The sequence below is a fragment of the Hypanus sabinus genome, chromosome 20 (genome assembly GCF_030144855.1).
Source record: "Hypanus sabinus isolate sHypSab1 chromosome 20, sHypSab1.hap1, whole genome shotgun sequence".
NCBI classification, from domain to species: domain Eukaryota; kingdom Metazoa; phylum Chordata; class Chondrichthyes; order Myliobatiformes; family Dasyatidae; genus Hypanus; species Hypanus sabinus.
In genome coordinates, this window is record NC_082725.1 from 45,140,347 (window position 1) to 45,161,218 (window position 20,872).

General features: G+C 38.4%; 1 protein-coding gene across 2 annotated transcripts in view; it reads right to left on the minus strand.

The window, feature by feature from the left end:
* Positions 1 to 229: 229 nt before the first annotated feature.
* Positions 230 to 20,872, minus strand: part of osbpl10b (oxysterol binding protein-like 10b) — a 158,325-nt gene continuing 137,682 nt past the window's right edge. For both annotated transcript variants that reach the window (XM_059945415.1, XM_059945416.1), the window contains 4 exons: positions 19,969 to 20,155; positions 13,254 to 13,436; positions 7,577 to 7,730; positions 230 to 5,043 (listed from right to left, as the gene is read on the minus strand). In XM_059945415.1, coding sequence (XP_059801398.1) covers positions 4,996 to 5,043; positions 7,577 to 7,730; positions 13,254 to 13,436; positions 19,969 to 20,155 — 572 coding nt within the window. In that variant the 3' untranslated portion in view covers positions 230 to 4,995. The remainder of the gene's footprint in view (positions 5,044 to 7,576; positions 7,731 to 13,253; positions 13,437 to 19,968; positions 20,156 to 20,872) is intronic.

Genomic DNA, 20,872 nt, shown 5'->3' on the forward strand with positions numbered 1-20,872 from the left:
GGGCTCATGAGAACCTTTGTTTCCTAGATCTTCAAGCACATATTTGGTTGATGTGTTAAAAGCTAGCCTAGTTTGTTTGTTTTTGGGGTGGGGGGGAGGGAAGAAAGAGTGAGAGATATAACTTGCACAGGGAACTGGAGAGACGTTTGAATATGTTTTAGTGTATGGTGAAGAGTTAACAAAGATATTTAAAGATATAATTAAAAATGGAAAAGCAGTACAAGACAAATTCTCACTGCCAAAGCATATTTATTAGTTAATCAAAACAATTATAAATCATCTTCATATCATTGTGAATTACTTTGTTATATTACAAGTGTTGCATAGATACCAAACAAGTGTTACACAATTTAATGGCTAATCAGAGAGTTGCAAAGCTGGAAAGAATGAACAGGTTAGTTAAAGCATTCCATTGGCATAATAGAAGTATTGGGGTTAATCCTTGTGAAATTAGTCAAAGGTTTTAAATGCAAAATTCTTGAGACAAAGAACGTTTACTTGTGCTAAAGTTCTAGAAAACAAACTAAACATTAGTCATAGAAAATATATGGCTGAATATAAGACATTTCAGACTTGGCAAGCTTTCATGATGGTGTGCTGCTAAGATTTTAACAGGTACCATAGATGTTTGAAAAGAAACAATGAAAAATGTTGCACTTTCAAACAATTAAACCTCTAGTCAAGGACACTATTGCATCTTCCATTTCTGTAGCAATTTGTAATGCACTAAATTAAACAAGCTTCAGTTGAACACAGTAGGTCATTCTTATGTTTCTTCTTTTGAAACAATTGAACTTTCTGTAAAGAGTTATTGTCTGGTGCCAATGAATATCTGAACAGTTCAAAGCTTCAGAAATTTTAATATTTATCCACATCTATTTCTTACATAATGCCCCAATAAACAACCAGCACCACTATGTCGGGAGTGTTTACTTCCAATGCAGTTTGAATTTCTTCAGAGGCAGATTGTTTATGATTTTAGGTATTTATTACCCGAGCAGATTTTAAAACATTTACTAGTCTGAAATTAACTGACATGGTTATTACAACCTTCTTGATCAGATGAAAAGAGCAAGTTATATAATCTGATTTCAATATCAGATTTCAATCAACAGCCATCCCCAAAATCAAATCTGAATACTACCTAACAGCACAAGGAAATGCACGTTCCAAAATGCTTATCACAAATTTCAAAATGTGTACCACAGATTCCACTGAAGTTCAAATTTGTAACGTTATAGGTAGATGTTAAACTATCTGTTTCATTATACTACTTTTTATTGCACCATAGCTTCTCTCATTGCATAACTGCTAACCAATTAGAAATTGATAGTTTACATATAAATCTTAAACAATATTAAAGTTGTTATATATCTGTCAATAACCTACATATTTATAGAAACTGGCATGGTTTATATTTACCCTGGTGTCACTTACTATCTGTCATTGCAGAAGGCACCTGATGACTTTGCTATATGCTGATAGAGCAAAGAGTGTTTTATGGAACAATGCATTATAACTAAAAGTTGAAGAACTATTCAAGTTATGCAGACTCCCCCAGCTCTCTCTGGGCCAAGAGAATGGAGAAGTCAGGGTCCATTGCCACACTAAAGAATTATATAATTATGGTGACTAGAGACACTTCTCTAGATCATTAGAAAATGTGCATCAGTGTACATTACTTAAACATGGGGAACTTTGCTGGATTATGGGCACATTTGGACCAGTAGAAGTTGCTTTTTCTTTAATTCCTGTGTATTAATAAATTTTAATGATCTGATCATCTCAATATCTATTATTCATAAAATTAATTTTAGTTTAAAAAAAACCAAACCTACCAAAATAATCACTTTGCATTGTCAGATGATAATCAAAACAACTATACTTTCAGTCTCTGGTAGATACTCAGTTTGATTTTGCATGACTTTAAACTTTTCATTGTATGCATTGAATGAGATGAAATAAAACCTGTCAAATATGTGGCAAAGCAATACCAAAAAAAAATGATACAACAGTTTCTACAGATGCTGGAAGTCTGGAGTAAAGTACACACAAAATGTTGGAGAAATTCATCAGGTCAGGCAGCATCTATGAAAAGGAATAAGGAGTCAACCTTTCAGAAAAGACCCTTCAGCTCTGTGTGTTACTGTAGAAATTAATACTGGAATTATGGTTTACTCATTCAAGTGTTTAGATTTTACGATCATTTCTAAGGCAAAGCAGAAGGCATAAAACTTGATTACTGAATTTGTGTATTTCAAAATATCTTTAAAGTGGCAAGCCATTTCTGATTAAATGTTACTGTAATGTTTAGTTTGCATAATGCTCATGGGTTATAGTTTCCCTTTCATTTCATTCAGTTCATTCATTTACTTTGGCAGAAATTAATAATTTCAGATATTTGCAACTTTCTAAATAAGAAACTTTACGTAGATCATTCTGAAATGGCCAGTCATTTACTGTGGGACAGTGACTTCTAGTTCTAGACCACTTAGCCTGTTCCTTATAAAATTCCATATACTGTATCACTAAAGACTTCTCTCCTGAACAAGGCTGTTTCTACTGTGAGTGCATTATTAAGGCTGCCCTAAGCTTCTGGTGAAGTATCATTCCTTCTTCCCATTTCTAGGGCATATAATACAAGAGTACTCAAGAGCTCAATAACTGTCGCAAGACTTGCTTACCCTTATAATCCAAACTCCTTAAAGTAATGGGCGACATACCATTTGCCTTCTTTGTTGTACCTGCATATATTTGCTGCATATCATGAACCAGCACAGTAAGATCCTACTATATGCCAGCAATTACTAGCTCCTTAACATTTAAAAAATATTGTTCTCTATTCTTACCACTAAAGTAAACACCATCAGAAACTAAAAATCACATGTATTACAAAAGATTTGAATACACAAAAGCACTGACATTTGTATGCAATCCTCAATCAAATCCAAAAATTATTCCTTTCAGAAGATTGCTTTATGATGTTCAGTGACAACTTGTTGCTTTGAATTTGATCTTACACTCTATGCAATCAGTTGGTTTTCCCGAAGATTTATTTTCCTTAACAAAAATGCAGTTATGTTAATTGGTGAGAGAATGCAGAGCTCTGAGGTGCACATCTATGTTCCAGTGCAAATATGGTTCAGAAAAGGATAGCAAGTAATTACAAAGGCTGATCAGATGTTCCTGTTTGGGGGGGGGGGGTGGATTTAATAGAAAAGATAGTGGGGGTGTGCTTCAGTTACTGGTACGATCACTTGGAGTACTGTGTACAGTATAGATCACCATATTTTAGGAAGGATATTGATGTGTTCTAAGTAGTTCAGAGAAGGTTAAATAGACTGATATGTGAAATGAGCAGGTTGTCATGAGGCAAGATTGGCCAGGTTAGGCTTGGATCTGCTAGGGTTAAGTAAAGAGAGAAGTGATCTGAGTAAATCAGACAAGAGCCTGAGGAGTCTTGACAGGATGATATGAAAAGGATATTTCCTTGCAGGGAAGAATCTTGAAGTTTGTGGGGGGGGGGGGGGGGTCACTATAAATAACGGGTTGCTTATGAGCTACACTTATCTCAGGAGGTACGGGAGTTATTGCACTATGAGGGAGAGTTCCGGAGTTTTTAAGATGTTTAAGGCAGAGGCTGCTAGATTCTTGATCATCAAAAGAGTGAAAAGTTATCAGGAGAATACGAATAGGTAGAAAAACAGTTGATTACAATTCAGAATAGGCTAGGTGATCCACTAAATTATATTTGCTCTGAAGCAAATTACATACATTTCTTATCATTATATATTCACCATTTATTATGTGTAGGCACTGTGGATGGCAGATGATATCAATGACATTAGTGACTTGCTGGTGTATAGATCTGTAGAGAGTAAAGTGCGTAATGTAAATAAGTACATGGAAGCAAAAGCAGTGTGAGAGGTCCACTGATGGAATAATTTTGTGATTAGCTACACCTTCAAGCTTAAGATTACAAAATGAAAAATTAACAAAGCTAAATGTTTTGCTTTGCTTTCGCAAAAAGGGCACTTTCTAAAAATCGTTAGTTTATCTTTATGGTAGTTCTAGAATTCTGAATGCAATATGAGATATTGGGATATCATACTTTATAAGTATTTGGTAATGGATTTAATGAATCTGTATTCCACATAAGGACTGAACAGTCCTTTCTGATTAGCCTATAGGAACTATAAAGTTGAGCTTCGTATCCTATCTACAAAGATCAGTGTTTCTCAGCCAATACCTCAGGTTTTGCGAAACACTGTTCATTCTGATGAGTTTTAGAAACTAGGCTTAATAATTAAACTTCTGAAAGTAATGAAATTCATTACAGTAAAAAGTGGTTGGCATGCGCTGTGGGGCTAAATACCATGTGAAATACTGAATAGCATGCCAGTTTACCAAGTCGATGTCACACAGTTCACAACAATATCTTGTGTCTACACTGATGGCACATTTATTTAAGTGCAGAAAAACTTTTGAGTGTGAAAAATATAAAACCTTACAACATTAAAATAAAGTCTCTCCATTATTAACTTTTCAATCATAGGCAGATATCACATGAATACAGGACAACTGAATAATTTTTTTTTGGTGAACCTGGAAGTATTTTTAATTTGGTACACAACATATTTGCTTCTTTTATATGTATTGCATAAGCATACAACATTGTTACTTAAAAACACAAAATGCTGGCAGAACGCAGCAGGCCAGACAGCATCTATGGGAGGAGGCAGTGACGATGTTTCGGGCCGAAGCCCTTCATCAGGAGTCAAACGTTGTCACTACCTCCTCCCATCGATGCTGTCTGGCCTGCTAAGTTCCACCAGCATTTTGTGTTTTTATTTATTTCCAGCATCTGCAGATTCACTCGTGTTAACATTTAAACTTATTAGGTTTTTAAATTTTCAACATCACCTCAGAATTATTATCAGATGACAATTTCAAATTGGAAGAAATCTGAGGTAGGTGGCAGTCAAGTTCAAACTGTCAACAGTGTGCCTTCCAGATGGGACTATAGTACATCCAGCCATCTCCCTGTTAGAATTGAAAAATCAGTTAATTCATTACTACAGCTAATGTTAAAAGATATAAATTAGAGTTATTAAAAAAAACAAAATTAGAAGATATTCATAAGTATTTCTAATGCATGGAAGTATAGACCATCGCAGTGCAGCAAGGCTTCAAATTATTGATATGTTTATCAGTTTATCAGGCTCTAAAAATAATCTGGGAAATTATAGGCTGGTAAGTTTGACGTCAGTAGTAGGCAAATTATTGGAAGGAGTACTAAGAGATAGGATCTACAAGTAGTTAGATAGACAGGGACTTATCAGGGAGAGTCAACACGGCTTTGTGCGTGATAGGTCATGTTTAACAAATCTATTAGAGTTTTTTGAGGAGGTTACAAGAGAGTGGATGTTGTCTACATGGACTTAAGTAAGGCCTTTGACAAGGTCCCGCATGGGAGGTTAGTTAGGAAGATTCAGTTGCTAGGTATACATGGTGAGGTAGTAAATTGGATTAGACATTGGCTCAATGGGAGAAGTCAGAGTGGTAGTAGAGGATTGCTTCTCTGAGTGGAGGCCTGTGACTAGTGGTGTGCCATAGGGATTAGTGCTGGGTCCATTGTTATTTGTCATCTATAATCAAAGATCTGGATGATAATGTGGTAAATTGGATCAGCAAATTTGCTGATGATACCAAGATTGGAGGTGTAGTGGACAGTGAGGAAGGTTTTCAAAGCTCGCAGAGGGATCCGGACCAGCTGGAAAAATGGCAGATGGAGTTTAATACAGACAAGTGTGAGGTATTGCACTTTGGAAGGAAAAACCAAGGTATAACATATAAGGTAAATGGTAGGGCACTGAGGAGTGCAGTAAAATTCCCTAAAAGTGGTGTCACAGGTAGATAGGGTAGTAAAGAGAGATTTTGGTACATTGGCCTTTATAAATCAAAGTATTGAGTATATGAGTTGGAATGTTATGGTGAGGCCAAATTTGGAGTATTGTGTGCAGTTTTGGTCAGCGAATTACAGGAGGGACATTAATAAGGTTGAAAGAGTGCAGAGAAGGTTTACCCATGTTGCCGAGACTTGAGAAACTGCGTTACAGAGAAAGGCTGAATAGGTTAGGACTTTATTCTCTGGAGCGTAGAGGAATGGGGGAGACGATAGAGGTACATAAAATTATGATGGGTATAGATAGAGTGAATGCAAGCAGGCATTTTTTCACTGAGGCTAGGGGAGAAAAAAAACCAGAGGACATAGGTTAAGGGTGAAGGGGGAAAAGTTTAAAGGGAACATTGGGGGGGGCTTCTTCACACAGGGAGTGTGGAATGAGCTGCTGGATGACATTGTAAATGTGGGCTCACTTTTAACATTTAAGAAAAACTTGGACAGGTACATGGATGAGAGGTGTATGGAGGGATATAGGCCAGATGCAGGTCAGTGGGACTAGGCAGAAAAATGGTTCAGCAAAGCCAAGAAGGGCCAAAAGGCCTGTTTCTGTGCTGTGATGTTCTAAGGTTCTATGGAAGCTTGTGTAATGTTTTGCTGATGGCCATTGTAAACCACCATCAAGGAGGAAACAATTCTCAATTTAACTGTTCCCAGAATGGAAATGAGGCTGTCCTCAATGAAATTGTAAATTACGTGTAAGCTGTGTTATATACATCCGGGTACAAGGAGGAACCAATGGTGGCATTATTTGATGAGAAATGCATTCTGAATGAGAGGTTGCAACATCAAGAGAAAGGGCGGGGTGAAGGAATTGATGGTCTTACAGACAGATATGTGCTTTAGATAAGAAAGTTCCTGTCTGTTTAACAAAGCGAAAGTTGTCAAGGTTTAGTTGACAGTGAGTCAAGCACAACCTAACAGCATCTCTGGTGCCCTTTAATATTTTAATTTAGTTCATATCTGAGAACAAATTTGAAAAACACCATACAGCTGCATTAAGTAAACAGCAATATTCCAAATTTTATTCTGGTAACCGAATTCTAATGTGGTCCTTTTAGAGTTTAACATGTATCAAAATGGCTTTTGAAACTCAAAAATCAAAAGAAGAGAAAGATCACGTAGACGTGCTAAAATCTCTTAATGGCTTCATCCTTTAATCTCTTAAAAATAATTGCTCTACTCCAGTTCATTCTATCTGCAGTAAAACTTGAATTTTCTGATCTGAAGGCAACAATTCTATCAACTTCTTGCAACCTACATTCATAGAAGAACTATGCATTACTCTACCCATGTCCTTTTCTATATCCTCTCCTGTATTTACTCCTTTAATAGTGGCTGTGCCTCGAATGATCCAGGCAGTAAGACTAAAATTCTTTCTCAGATCCCCCTAAAATGTGCCTTTTGAAAGCTATTAATATAAAGATCTCAGCAAAATTCTGTAAATAACTAGAAGTACAAAGTTCTAATGCATACTGTTAGAGCTCCCACATTTTCAAGCATTATTTCATCAAAATCAAATATAGAATTTGGAAGATTTTACAAATTACTTCGAATATGACAGGCATGATTTTGATTTTTACTCATAACATTAATTGCAGGGATGGTAATTACCTCTTTAATGAAATACTTTGGTTTCCAGGTAGTGTTTGTTGATGCTCTCAGTTTCTCCTCAGTTCTCTGCCGCTCTTCCAGAAGGTGCTTGTTCTCTGTTGCTGCATCTATATCACCCACTTTCAGTGCATTGGTCACTAGTTCCCAGAGATGCCTTAAAAGTCAAGAAATATCCAAAACATTTTAAAACTAAATCTGTTTTAACTGACATGAAAAATAGAAATATGTTTTAAATAAAGTATTATTAATGTAAGACAGTCTCATTGATCATAATGAGGCACTTTTTCTAATGGACAGAGGTGATTAGAAATATTTATAATAAACCTCCATAAGACATAGGAGCAGAATTAGGCCATTCAGCCTGTTGAGTTTCTCCATCATTCCATCATGATAATTTATTATTCCTTACAACCCCATTCTCCTGCCTCCCCCCCCCCCCCCCCCAACCGAATCTTTTGGCCACACTTGCTAATCAAGAACCCATCAACCTCTTCTTTAAATATACCCAATGACTTGGCCTCCATAGCTGTATGTGGCAATGGATTCCACAGATTTACCACTCTGCTAAAGAAATTCTTCACTTCTATTCTAAAGAGACATTCTTGTATTCTGTGGTATCCCACTATAAGGAGCATCTTCTTTCTCTGTACTATATCTGGCCCTTTCAGTATTTGATAGGTTTCATTATTCTAAACTCCAGAGTACATTAACCCCTTCATTTCTGGGATCATTCTTGTGAATGTCCTCTGGATTCTCCCCAATGCTTGCATATTCTTTCTTAGAAAAAAGGGGACAAAACTGCTCACAGTACTCCATGTGTGGTCTGACACATATGAAGCCTCAGCATTACATCCTTGCTTTTCTAGTATATTCTATGTTCTCTCAAAATGAATGCTTACATTGCTTTTGCTTTCCTTACCACCAACTCAACCTGCAAATTAACCTTTAGGGAATCCTGCATGAGGACTCCCAAGTCCCTTTGCACCTCTAATTTCTGAATTTGTTCCCCATTTAGAAAATACAGCAGTCTGCATTCCTTCTACCAAAGCACACAACCATTCACTTCTTTACACAGTATTCCATCTGCCACTTCTTTATCCATTCCCCTAATCTGTCCAAGTCTTTCTGCCAACTCACTGCTTTCTCAACACTACCTGTCCCTCCACTTATCTTTGTGTCATCCACAAAGCCATCAATTCCGTCCAAATCATTCCCAAAGAAGTGGTCCAACACTGACACCTGTGAAACACCACTAGTCATCAGTTGCCAACCAGAGAAGACCCCCTTTATTCCCACTCTCTGCCTCCTACCAGTCAGCCAATCTTGTATCCATGCTTGTATGTTTCCTGTAAATATCATGGGCTCTTAACTTCTTTAGGAGCCTCATGTGGAGCACCTTGTCAAAGGCCTTCTGAAAATCCAAATAAACAACATCAACGGACTCTTCTTTGTCTATCCTATGTATTATTTCTTCAAATAATTCCAACAGATATCCCCTCAGGGAAACCATGCTGACTTTAGCCTATTTCATCATGTGCCTCCAGGTACCCTGAAACCCATCCTTAATAATGAACTCCAACATCTTCCCAACCAGTGAAGTCACGCTAACTCGCCAATAAGAACATAAGACAAAGGAGCAGAATTAGGCCATTCAGTCCATCAAGTCTGCTCCACCATTCCATCATGGCTGATCCCAGATCCTACTCAACCCATACACCTGCCCTCTCATCATATCTTTTGATGCCCTGACTGATCCGGATATTTCCTGTCTTTTGCCTCCCTCCCTTCTTAAACAGTGCAGTGATATTTGCAACTTTCCAGTCCTCAGGAACCGTTCCAGAATCTCATGTTCCTTGAAAGATCACTACTAATGACTCCACAGTTGCTCAGCTACCTTTTTCAGAACCCTGGATTGTAGGTCATCTGGTCCAGGTAACTTATATACGTTTAAACCTTTCAGCTTTCCAAGCACCACTTCCTTAATAGTGACTACACACACTGCTAGTCCTGACACACTCAAATTTCTGGCATACTACTGGTCTCTTCCACTGTGAAGACTGACACAAAATGCTTAGAGTTTATTTACCATTTCTTCATCTCCCTTTACTACCTCTCCAGCATCATTTTCTAATATCCACTCTTGCCTCTCTTTTTATATATCTGCAAAAACTTCTGGTATTCTTTTATATTATTGGCTAGCTTGCCTTCATATTTCATCTTTTCTCTCCATTTTTTTTAGTTGCCTTCTGTTGGTTTTCTGAAATCTTCCCAATCCTCTACTTACATATTTAAGACCATCCTCCCTACTTGGGCATAGGCTGCCAACAACAGCTTGACAGTACACTCTGTCCTGAGCCAGATTTTCAAGATGTTCCCTGGTGTAACCCATTTTGATCCTTCCTCTCCCAGGGATGAGGCCTTTGCAGCTTCTGTTGGCATTTCTGTAGCTCTGGGTTTTTACATGATGAGGTCCAAGTCCAACCCTCTTCCTTTTGCAGTCTTGAGACTGTTATTGGGAGTTCCCAATCCTCTAGCTTCTCTCTTACTTTTGCTATGTTTTTTGCCCTCTCTTTCGATTTTATGCTGTCTTTGACTTCCCTTATTAGCCACGGTTGCCTCATCCTTCCTTTAGATTACAACTACTTCTTTAGAATGTATCTATCCTAAAGACTGATGAACTGGCCAAACTCGATGGGAAGGAGACACCAGCAAGGATGAAGGCAGTACATTAATTGGCAGAAGTTTCTGAATTGCCTACAGAAACTCCAGCCATTTGCTGTTCTGTCATCCGTGCTAATGTCCCCTTCCAGTCAGCTTTGGCCAGCTCATCTCAAGCATCTGTAATTCCCTTTACTCCACTGCAATACCAAGATATCTGATTTTAGCTCCTCTCTCTCAAACTAAAGGGGGAATTCTATCATATTATGTTCTTTTTCCTTAAGCTCCCCTAATCAAATCTGATTTAATCACAACATTGAATCCAGAATTTCCTTTCCCCCGCGCACCCCACCCCAGGCTCAACCACATTCTACTCTAAAAAGCCATCTTATAGGCATTCTACAAATTCTATCCACTGGGATCCAGCACCCACCTGATTTTCCCAATTTACCTGCATATTGAAATCCCTCATAACATTGCCCTTTGGTCTAGTGCCTTTTCTATCTCCCATTGTAATTTGGCCTCTGTTCAGAGGCTTGAATATAATTCCCATAAGGGTTTTTATACCCTTGCAGTTTTTTTTTAAACTCTACTCATGACGATGCTACATCTTTTCATCTGATATCACCTCTTTTTTACCATCAGAGCTACCCCATCCCCTCTGCCTGTCTTTTCGATCCAATGTGTATCCTTGCATGTTAAGCTCCCGTCTGTGATTTTCCTTCAGTCACGACTCAATGATGCCCACAATGTCGTACCTGCCAATTTCTAACCGCTATACAATCATCTACTGTGTGCATTCAAATGTAACACCTTTAGTCCTGTATTCAGCAGCCTTTTCAATTTTGCTCCTGTGTTTCAGGAATTTAAATTCTTATCTATTTCTAAACCTACTGTCATTTTATTTATTCTGGAGACGCTTGTAAGCTCTCCTGCACTCTTTTTCCCTTTTTCTTTATCCTCACTTTTAAATCTACCCCCTACTATTTAGTTTAAAGATGTACTTTAACCCATCCCACTGACTGCAATTTTGCCCTATTAACAACCTATCCTTCCTCATAAACCACAAGCTGCATGTAATTTATACAACTGCCTCATCCTCTGCCCTATCACTCCAGTTAGTTTAAACTCTCCCTAACAGCTCCAGCAAACCTGCCTGCAGGATATTGGTCCCCCTCAAGTTTAAGTGTAACCCCTTCATTTTGTGCAGGTCATACCTTCACCAGAATGGATCCCTAAGATCCAGAAATCTGGAACACTGCCCATTGCACCAATTCCTCAACCACACAATCATCTACCAAATTATCTTATTCTTACCTTCACTGGTGAGTGGCAAGGCGGATTACTATACTGGAGGTCCTGCTTTTCAGCTTTCTAACTAGTTCTCTATATTTTCTCTTCAGGATGTCATCTGTTTTACCACCTATGTCATTGGTACCAATATGTACCAATACGTACGACAACCTCTGGCTGCTTACCCTCCCTCTTTAGAATGCTGTGGATCTGATCCAAGATGTCTCTGGTGCTGGCATTTGGAAGACAGCATTATCATCCAGGTTCACATCCACATTCACATCACTATTCCTTTAAATACTAAACCCCCTATCACTACTGCACAACCTGTCTTCCCATGTCCCCCCACTCCCACCTCCGTTCTGAGCCACAGAGCCAGAGATATAGTCACACTGTGGCTTTCCCCAAGAGGTCATCTCCACCCCCACTCCTCAACAGTATCCAAAGCAGTATATATTATCAAGGGGAACGGTCATAAAGATGTACTGCAAGCTCTGCACTGCAAGCCAACTCCCCTCTCTAGACAGTCACCCAGCTACCTGCCTGTTTGAAATTCATTCAGAGGTACTGAAATGTAAACAATATGTTGAAGTATCAGTTTTATCATGTATATATTTGAGTGTCATAATGCCCATCGGCAATTTATCTATTTATTCGTAGGATTTTCAAACTTCTCTGCATTTTGTTCTGGAAATAAATTCCCTCCAAAAGACACTAACAGTGGTACAATTCATAGAATTTGTTGGAAGTGAGGTTTTAAATCATTGAGATCCACGAAATAAGTTCTTATTTACTCACAGAACATCCATGTTCCTTTAACCATGTTGCCCAATCACTGCTGTTCAGTAGGCCAACATTCACACTGCATTTTCTATCGTCATTCAGAAGTTATCTCCTGCAAACAACCTCAACTACACCCTCACATATGACTTGCAGCTCAAGATCATTATCAGTTTTCTCATCATATAACAGTACAGCACAGGAGCAAGCACAGGAGCCCATGACATTGCATTGATCTAATTAACCAAGTAATTAAAAGCCTGCTAAATTAAAACCTTCTGCATATACAACTCCATATACTTCCATGCCTCAGTATGTATCAAGCTGTCACATTCTTTATTATATCTGACAGGCCACTATTTACTCCTGCGTAACAGGTTTTAGGACAGATCTTTTGATCATCCAAACTACAGACCAGAAAGAAGATTTTATCTATTTTTCCTTCAGCCTATCAGATCAGGTAAATCAGCCTGCTTTGCAAGTTTTCCCAACAAAATGCAAAAATTCATGATTGCGCATATGTTCTTATGGGATGTCTCTGGCAGTCTCTTGCCTACTGGATATAGCATTATAGGACCTCTGAGCCACCTTACATTATAAGCACACCTTCTGTAGTCACTGTTCTTCACCAGCCTTCCAGGCCCTCCTGCCCTTTAGGAGAAAACTCACAGTCTTCTCACATCAATGCAGTAACCCTCCTGTTTCAAGTCTTTCGCAGCTTCAGGATGCATTGTGGCATTAGACTGTAGCTGCAAAGATCATATCTGCTGTATCAAATATTAATATCTGCAGCATGAACCTGAACTGAAATTTATTAAGTGAATTTCCAAAGTTTTAAGATGATCTACAAAACTCCTGAGATTTTAAAAAAAACTTAAGATTTTATTTTAATATCTGAAAAATTAGATATAATTCAATAACATTTAAAAGTTCTAATTCTACAGACCTTGATTCCAACAATCCTTGCTTTTGGATGGGTCGAATTCTTTTTCTTATTACTGGCAGTTTGGTTGTATCAATCACTTTTGTTTCACCATTACTGTATGTGAATTCAAGGGTTCCATTCCATTCCCCTTGTGCCTTGCATACAATTGTGTTGGTAGGATTATGCTTTACTTCAGCTGTAACTCTACAAGAAGAAAATGGAAATAAAAGGATAAAGTAAAAAAAAGGGAAGTAAACTGTTAATCTACAACTCCAACAAAAATAGTTTCAAATTTAAAACTTTATTCATGTGTTTAAATCCCTCCGTGGTCTTGCTCCCTCTTTTCTATAAACCAAATTGCAATAGATTGCACAACCAGACATAAATGTTCACTGCAGACATGTAGCAGTGCCTATTGCAACATGTTGCCGTTGTTTACTTAAACAAGCAAATGTTTTCACAGTATAGAAATGATGTTAGGTACAAGAGTGCCTGTGCACAAGGTGACTTTGACAGAAGATAAAAACAGTGCTGGAGGGGTGGATTAGTGAGTTGAGGTGTTGATCAGCCTTACTGCTTGGGGAAAAGTAACTGTTTTGAGTCTAGTGAATCTGGCATGGATGCTAGACAACCTCCCTTCTAAAGGAAGTGTGACAAGCAGTCCATGAGCAGGGTGGGTGGAATCCTTCATGATAATACCAGTCTTTTACTGGCACCTTTCCATATAAGGTTTCGATGGCAGATAGGCTGGTGCCGGTGATGTGTTGGGCAGGACCACCTTGTCTGCTGCATGCAGAATGTTAGCATGCTCTCTACTGTGCATTTGTAGAAGCTCATGTGTCTTGATGTGCATAGTGCTACTCTCTTCAGCCTTCTCATAAAGTGAGCTTTCTTGATTGTGTAGGATGTGTTCTGGGATTTTGTGTGAGATGTGCACTCTCAGGAGTGCTCATAGTTACCACTGCTGAGCCATAAGACCATAAGATACAGGAGCAGAAATAGGCCATTCGGCCCATCGAGGCTGCTTCGCCATTCAATCATGGGCTGATCCAATTCTTCCAGTCACCCCCACTCCCCAGCCTTCTTCCCATACCCTTTGATGCCCTGGCTAATCAAGAACCTATCTATCTCTGCCTTAACTGCACCCAATGACTTGGCCACAGCCACTCATGGCAACAAATTCCATGGATTTACCACCCTGACTAAAGTAATTTCTCCATATCTCTGTTCTAAGAGGACGTCTTTCAATCCTGAAGTCGTGCCTTCTTGTTCTAGAATCCCCTACCATGGGAAATAACTTTGTCATGTCTCATATGTTCAGGGCTTTTAACATTCAGAATGTTTTTATGAGACCTCCCCTCATTCTCCTGAACTCCAGGAAATACAGTCTTGGAGCTTCTAGATATTCGTCATACGGCAACCCTTTCATTCCTGGAATCATTCTTGTGAATCTTGTCTGAACCCTCTCCAATGTCACTATATCCTTTCTAAAATAAGGAGTGCAAAACTGCACACAATACTCCAAGTCTCATGAGTGCCTTATCAAGCCTCAACATCACATCCCTGCTCTTATATTCTATACCTCTAGAAATGAATGTCAACATTGCATTTGCCTTCTTCACCACCGACTCAACCTGGAGGTTAACCTTTAGGGTATGCTGCACAAGGACTCCCAAGTCCCTTTGTATCTCTGCATTGAATTCTCTCCCCATCTAAATAATAGTCTGCCTGTTTATTTCTTCCACCGAAGTACATGACCATACACTTTACAACATTGTATTTCATTTGCCACTTCTTTGCCCATTCCCCTAAACTATCTAAGTCTCTCTGTTTCCTCAACACTACCCGCTCCTCCACCTATCTTTGTAACATCAGCAAATTTAGCTACAAATCCATTAATCCTCATAGTCCAAATCATTGACATACATTGTAACAAGCAGCGGTCCCAAAACTGATCCCCTGTGGAACTCCACTGGTAACTGGAAGCCAGCCAGAATAGGATCCCTTTATTCCCACTCTCTGTTTACTGTTGAGCAGCCAATGCTCCACCCATGCTGGTAACACCCCTGTAATTCCACAGGCTCTTATCTTATTTGGCCTCATGTGTGGCACCTTGTCAAAGACCTTCTGAAAATCCAAGTACACCACATCTTCTGCATCTCCTTTGTCTACCCTGCTTGCAATTTCCTCAAAAAATTGCAGTAGGTTAGTCAGGCAGGATTTTCCTTTCAGGAAACCATGAAGAGGGGTATATGACTGATATGAGTTCTTGATAAGTCAATAACCATCTTCTTTGTTTAGTTGACTTTGTGGAAGAGGTTATTTACTGACACCCTCCTCTCGGTAGATTGTTAGTGAAGAAACCCACTCCTGTCATGTTAGAATTAGAACCAGGTTTAATCTCACTGGCATATGTTATAAAATTTGTTGTTATGCAGCAGCAGTATATTGCAATACATAATATTGCAATATAAATTTAATATAAATTATAATATTTCTGTAACTATAAACTACAGGAAGTATATAAAAAGTTAAACAAGTAGTGCAAAAAGAGAAAACAATAGTAAGGTATTGCTCATGGGTTCAATATCCATTCAGAAATCTGATGGCAGAGGGGAAGAAGCTATCAATGAATCATTGAGTGTTTGCATTCAGGTTCATGTATCTCCTTCCTGATGGTAGCAATGAGAAGAGGGCAAGTCCTGAGTAGTGGGGGTCCTTAATAATGGATACTGGCTTTTTGAGGCATCACTGCTTGAAGGTGTCCTGGATGCTGGGGAGGCTAATGTCCACGATGGAGCTGAATGAGTTTACAACTTTTAGTAAGCATCCTGTAGATTGCCTCACCCCAACCTCCCCCCCAACATACCAGATGGTGATGCAGCCAGTTAGAATGCTCTCCACAGTACATCTGTAGAAATTTAAAAGGGTCTTTGGTGACTTGCCAAATCTCCTCAGACTCCTAATGAAATATAGCCATTGTCCTGCTTTCTTTGTAACTGCATCAGTACGTTGGGGCCCAGGAACTTCAAATTGCTCACTCTTTCCACTACAGATCCCTCTATGATGACTGGTGTGTATTCCCTTGTCTTACCCTTTCTGAAGTCTACAATCAACTTTTTGGTCTTACTGATATTGAGTGCAAGGTTGGTGCTGTGACACCACTCAACTAGCTGATATATCTTGTCCCTGTATGCCTTCTTGTCACCATTTGAAATTCTGCCAGCAATAGTTCTGTCATCAACAAATGTATAGATGGCATTTAAGCTATGGCTAGCCGCACAGTCATGGGTGTAGAGAGAGTAGAGCAGTGGGCTAAGCACACATCCTTGAGCTGCACCAGTATTGATTAGCCTCAATATGGAGATATTATTTCCGATCTGCACAGACTGGTTTTCCAGTGAGGAAGTCAAGGATCCAGGTACAGATCCCAGGTTTTTGAGCTTTTTGATCAGACCTGTGGGAATAATTGTGTTAAATGGCAAGCTTGACAATGTGATTACTCAGGTGTTTGGCCATGCAGTCATGTGTGAGCAGAACATACAGCAGTGGTCTCAGAACAGCCTTCTGGGGCAACCTTGTTGAGGATGATGAAGAGAGAGGACTGCTTGTGCACCCTGACTATCTGAGGTCTGTTGGTTAGGAAGTCCAACACCCAGTTGCACAGTGGTGTATTTAGGCCAAGCAGAACAAGTTTGTTCACCAAAGTTTGTAAGACAATAGTGTTGAATGTCAAACTGAAATCCAATAACAGTATTCTGACATAAGTGTCCTTGGAGTGGTGTGATTAATTGCTTGCAGGAAAGAACTGAAAACATTCCATTAGATAGTTAAAATGGACCAAGATATGAATGAACTATTGGGTTTGCATTACAACTAAACCCTTAAAAAACTGGAATTCTTTGTATAGAATATTTGATCTTTCAATCCAAAATATAAATTTTGAATGAGACACAATAAATAAATTTGCCAAATAACTGAAATGGGACCTTGGCCCATGTGGTGTAATAGGATTATAGAAGTCCATTAGGATGAGGCATTACCCTTGCCCACAAAGAAACAGCAACAATATATAGTTGGTCGTTGGGGGGGGGGGGGGTCGTTTACTTTGCATTTTACAGTAATAATGAGAAAGACTTCCTGGCACAGAGCAAAAAGACAGATTTTACAATATGAGTGATTGACACTGGATAATCCATCAAATTTCCTTTGTTGGAGACATTCTCATCAGTGCAGCAAGATGCCTGAATAAAGTTTATAGAAGGTCTCCAAGCAAAAGCACGCATTTGACTTAACCATGAGATCACCAAAGGCTTTTTCACACACTAAAATCATGCAGGGTTGATGTCAGAAATGAATCCTCATAAGTTTATTTGTACTTGAGTGGTCCAATGCCAATAACTATATGTGTCTATATAGGATGATGATGTACCTATCTCTGATATGTTCTATACTCTACAATCAGCGAGAGCTAGTAAACTACATCTGTCGAAATAAGTTTGCTTTTGCTTGACCCGATAAATGGATAGTTTGAGTGGTCCTCTCCACAACAGAATCTGTCACAATGAAGATAAAGCTTTCAAATTTCTTCCCTATTCTTCAGATTCCAATAATATATCATCTAGCCAATGAATTCTGTAGCTTCTAATCATCTAGGACACTATGCACTAGTAATGATCAATAGTCATTTCAAATCTATAAGCAGATCCAAGTTATCTCTTTCTCACTACATACGAGGTGCCATGGTAGAGTAGTGAATAGTGCAAACCTATTACATCTTGAGGCATTCTGGAATTTGGAGTTCAATTCTGTTGCTGTCTGTAAGAAGTCTGTGTGTTCTCCCTGTCACTGTGTGGGTTTCCTCTGGTTCCCACCCACAGTCCAAAGACATACAACTAGTAGGTTAATTGGTCACTGTAAGTTGTCCTGTGATTACAATATTCCAAGCAGTGTTTCTAATTAAATATATCTTCCATGTGCTACTTGCAGTTATAGATTTGTATCATTTTGTTGCTTTGTCCTATGAATTATTTATGTAACTGTGATTCACATCTTTAATATGTTTAGCCAAATTAATACAGTTTCTTTCTTATTACCATTTAATCACCAAATTTTTCCCTCTTGAGATCTGTTCACTTAATATACAATTAATTTTCTGGATTTTTATTTTCTTTCTCAGATCCTTCAACAATACTTACTAATTTTCTAAACCTTTAAACGTACATTGTGAAACAGATGTAAATATGGGTGTTTGGCTACAGAAAAGAAAATATTACAGACTGAATATTATATCTAGTGTTATGGAAAAATGAGGTATGTACTCAAGTACCTCTTCAAACTTCTTTTTGGGAGAAAAAATAAAGAAAATAGTTGCAGCTGAAATCTTACACAATGACAGGAAATACGTATTTAGTCCATGCCAATCATTGCAGGCCTTTAATGAGCATTTTGGATGTAAATAAGTTATCCATTCTGCAAGATTTTCAAAATTATGGAGCCAAATTTGGCTACTAAGAATAATAAAGCTTAATAGTTACAATTGTGTTTATGGCATGCAAATCTGGATGTTGTTTTAATTGGTGTGTCATTCTTCCATCGGCTAGCTTGTTGAAGTCCTCACTGACAGGTTGTCACTGAAATCAATGCAACTGCACAAATGTTTTTATTTTATTTACTTCTGGGATATGGTTTTGCTGGGGATGTTGGCATAAATTACTGGCTCTGATTACTTAGTACGGAGTGGAGAGGCAAGGCTATGTATGGCAGTTAAGAGTGAACCATACTTTGGCAAGTCTGAAGTCAAATCAAGCATCACAAATTATTTTCCTGAAAAGAAACTGAAGATATTTATCCTCCAGATCAACAAAATAATCTATTAAAATAGTGGTGGTGCATTCACCTGTAAGCAAGCTTTAACTGTGTGATATAATGACCATGAAAATTAAATATTGTAAAAATCGGGGGCTTATTTGGAAACCACTTCCTCTTCATACACTGAACCATTGAATATAGTTGTGAAAGACTGTTACAACTTCATTCAAACAGTCTTCCCATTTAAAAAAAATATACTAAACCCTCTTAGCTTTACATTTCTTAAATTTCTTCCAAACTTCCCACTAAAAAAATTATCAACCTTACTTTAACCTGAGATGTTGTACCCTTTCCACCCCTCACCTCTTGCCTTTCCTTCACCTTTTCACCTTAGTCTGGTAGTACAGTTGAGACTGATGAGTCAAACAATGAATACTGTTGCCTAGCATCATAAAGCGCAGAGTTGCGGAGTCTTACAGAATGGAAACAGGTCCTTTAGGACACAAAGCCCATGTAATCCATTAAGTACCAAGTGCACTAGCCCTACATTTAATGACACCATAAACTATCTTTGGGAAAAAAAGGACAGGACTTTGTATGATGGCATTAAATATGAAAACAAATCAGCGTTGCATTTTACAGCACACCCAAATTTTATTTCCGTTGTTTTGAAGTGATTCATTCTCACCTGTCGTAATTTATTACACAGTTACAACCTGTTGCTTCAAGTCTCAAATACCACATTACTGCAAGTAGAAGGTACATTGAGGGAAATCTCAGAACTGCCCATAGGCATATGCTGACATTTACTGTACTTAAATTTTAGCAAGTTACGGAAAGTTAAAAATATATTACATCAATAACGAAGTGAGATTTTTCTGCAACCATCCACTCTATCAATGCATAAAAGTCATCTGTAAGTTACCTGTGGACCTTTCCTCCATAGAAAGGTTTGGTATGGAATGTGACAGTGGCAGAGTATCCAGACTTGGTACAGCTTATATTGACTTTACCCCCCAGTTCTACCCAGGGGACTGTCAGGATGGAACGTGCGTAGGCACAAGGCAGTGTAAAAACATATTCCTCGTCATGTTCTCCAAGGTGAAGGACACCTGTAAAAGATGGGAAAGCAGTGAAAATTGTAATATTATGGAATGCGGCAAAAGTAAACCTAACTGTTTAAATGTGAATGTCAGATACAGTCATTTTGTAGGATATAAAACGGTTGACCAGTATTACAGATTATGTGATCCATATGGCTATTTCTCTCCATATACACTTTTGTTCCTACACATTGAATGAAAAATACATATTGAAAAATGAAGATCTACTGTATTTCCAAAGTTCTGAGGATGCAGAGAGTTCATTAGGGAACATAAAGTGAATGGCAAGTTCATTATAATGCGGAAAAATTCAAGTTCATACACTTTGGTAGAAAACATCGTACAGGACGGAACAGACCATTTGACCCATGGTGTGTGCCAATCTTGATGCTAATTTATACTAACCTTTTGATCTTTAAATGTCCTGCATATGTATCATCCATATCCCTCCAGTTCCCTCATATCTTAAAACCTCTTCAATTGACTGCTTCTACTACTCCCCTTGAAAAGCATAGGATATTCCTTGAATAGTGAGAAAATGAAATAGTGTTTGGCGGGACCTGAGTGAGCCAGTACAACAAGCAATTAGGAAGGCAAACAGTATGTTAGCCTTTATTGCAAAAAGATGTAACAATTGAACTACTTAAAAGGCCTTAATGTGCCAAAATCCATAATGGTGTACTGGTCCCCTGCAAAGAGACCTGCAACACAGAAAACACAATAAAC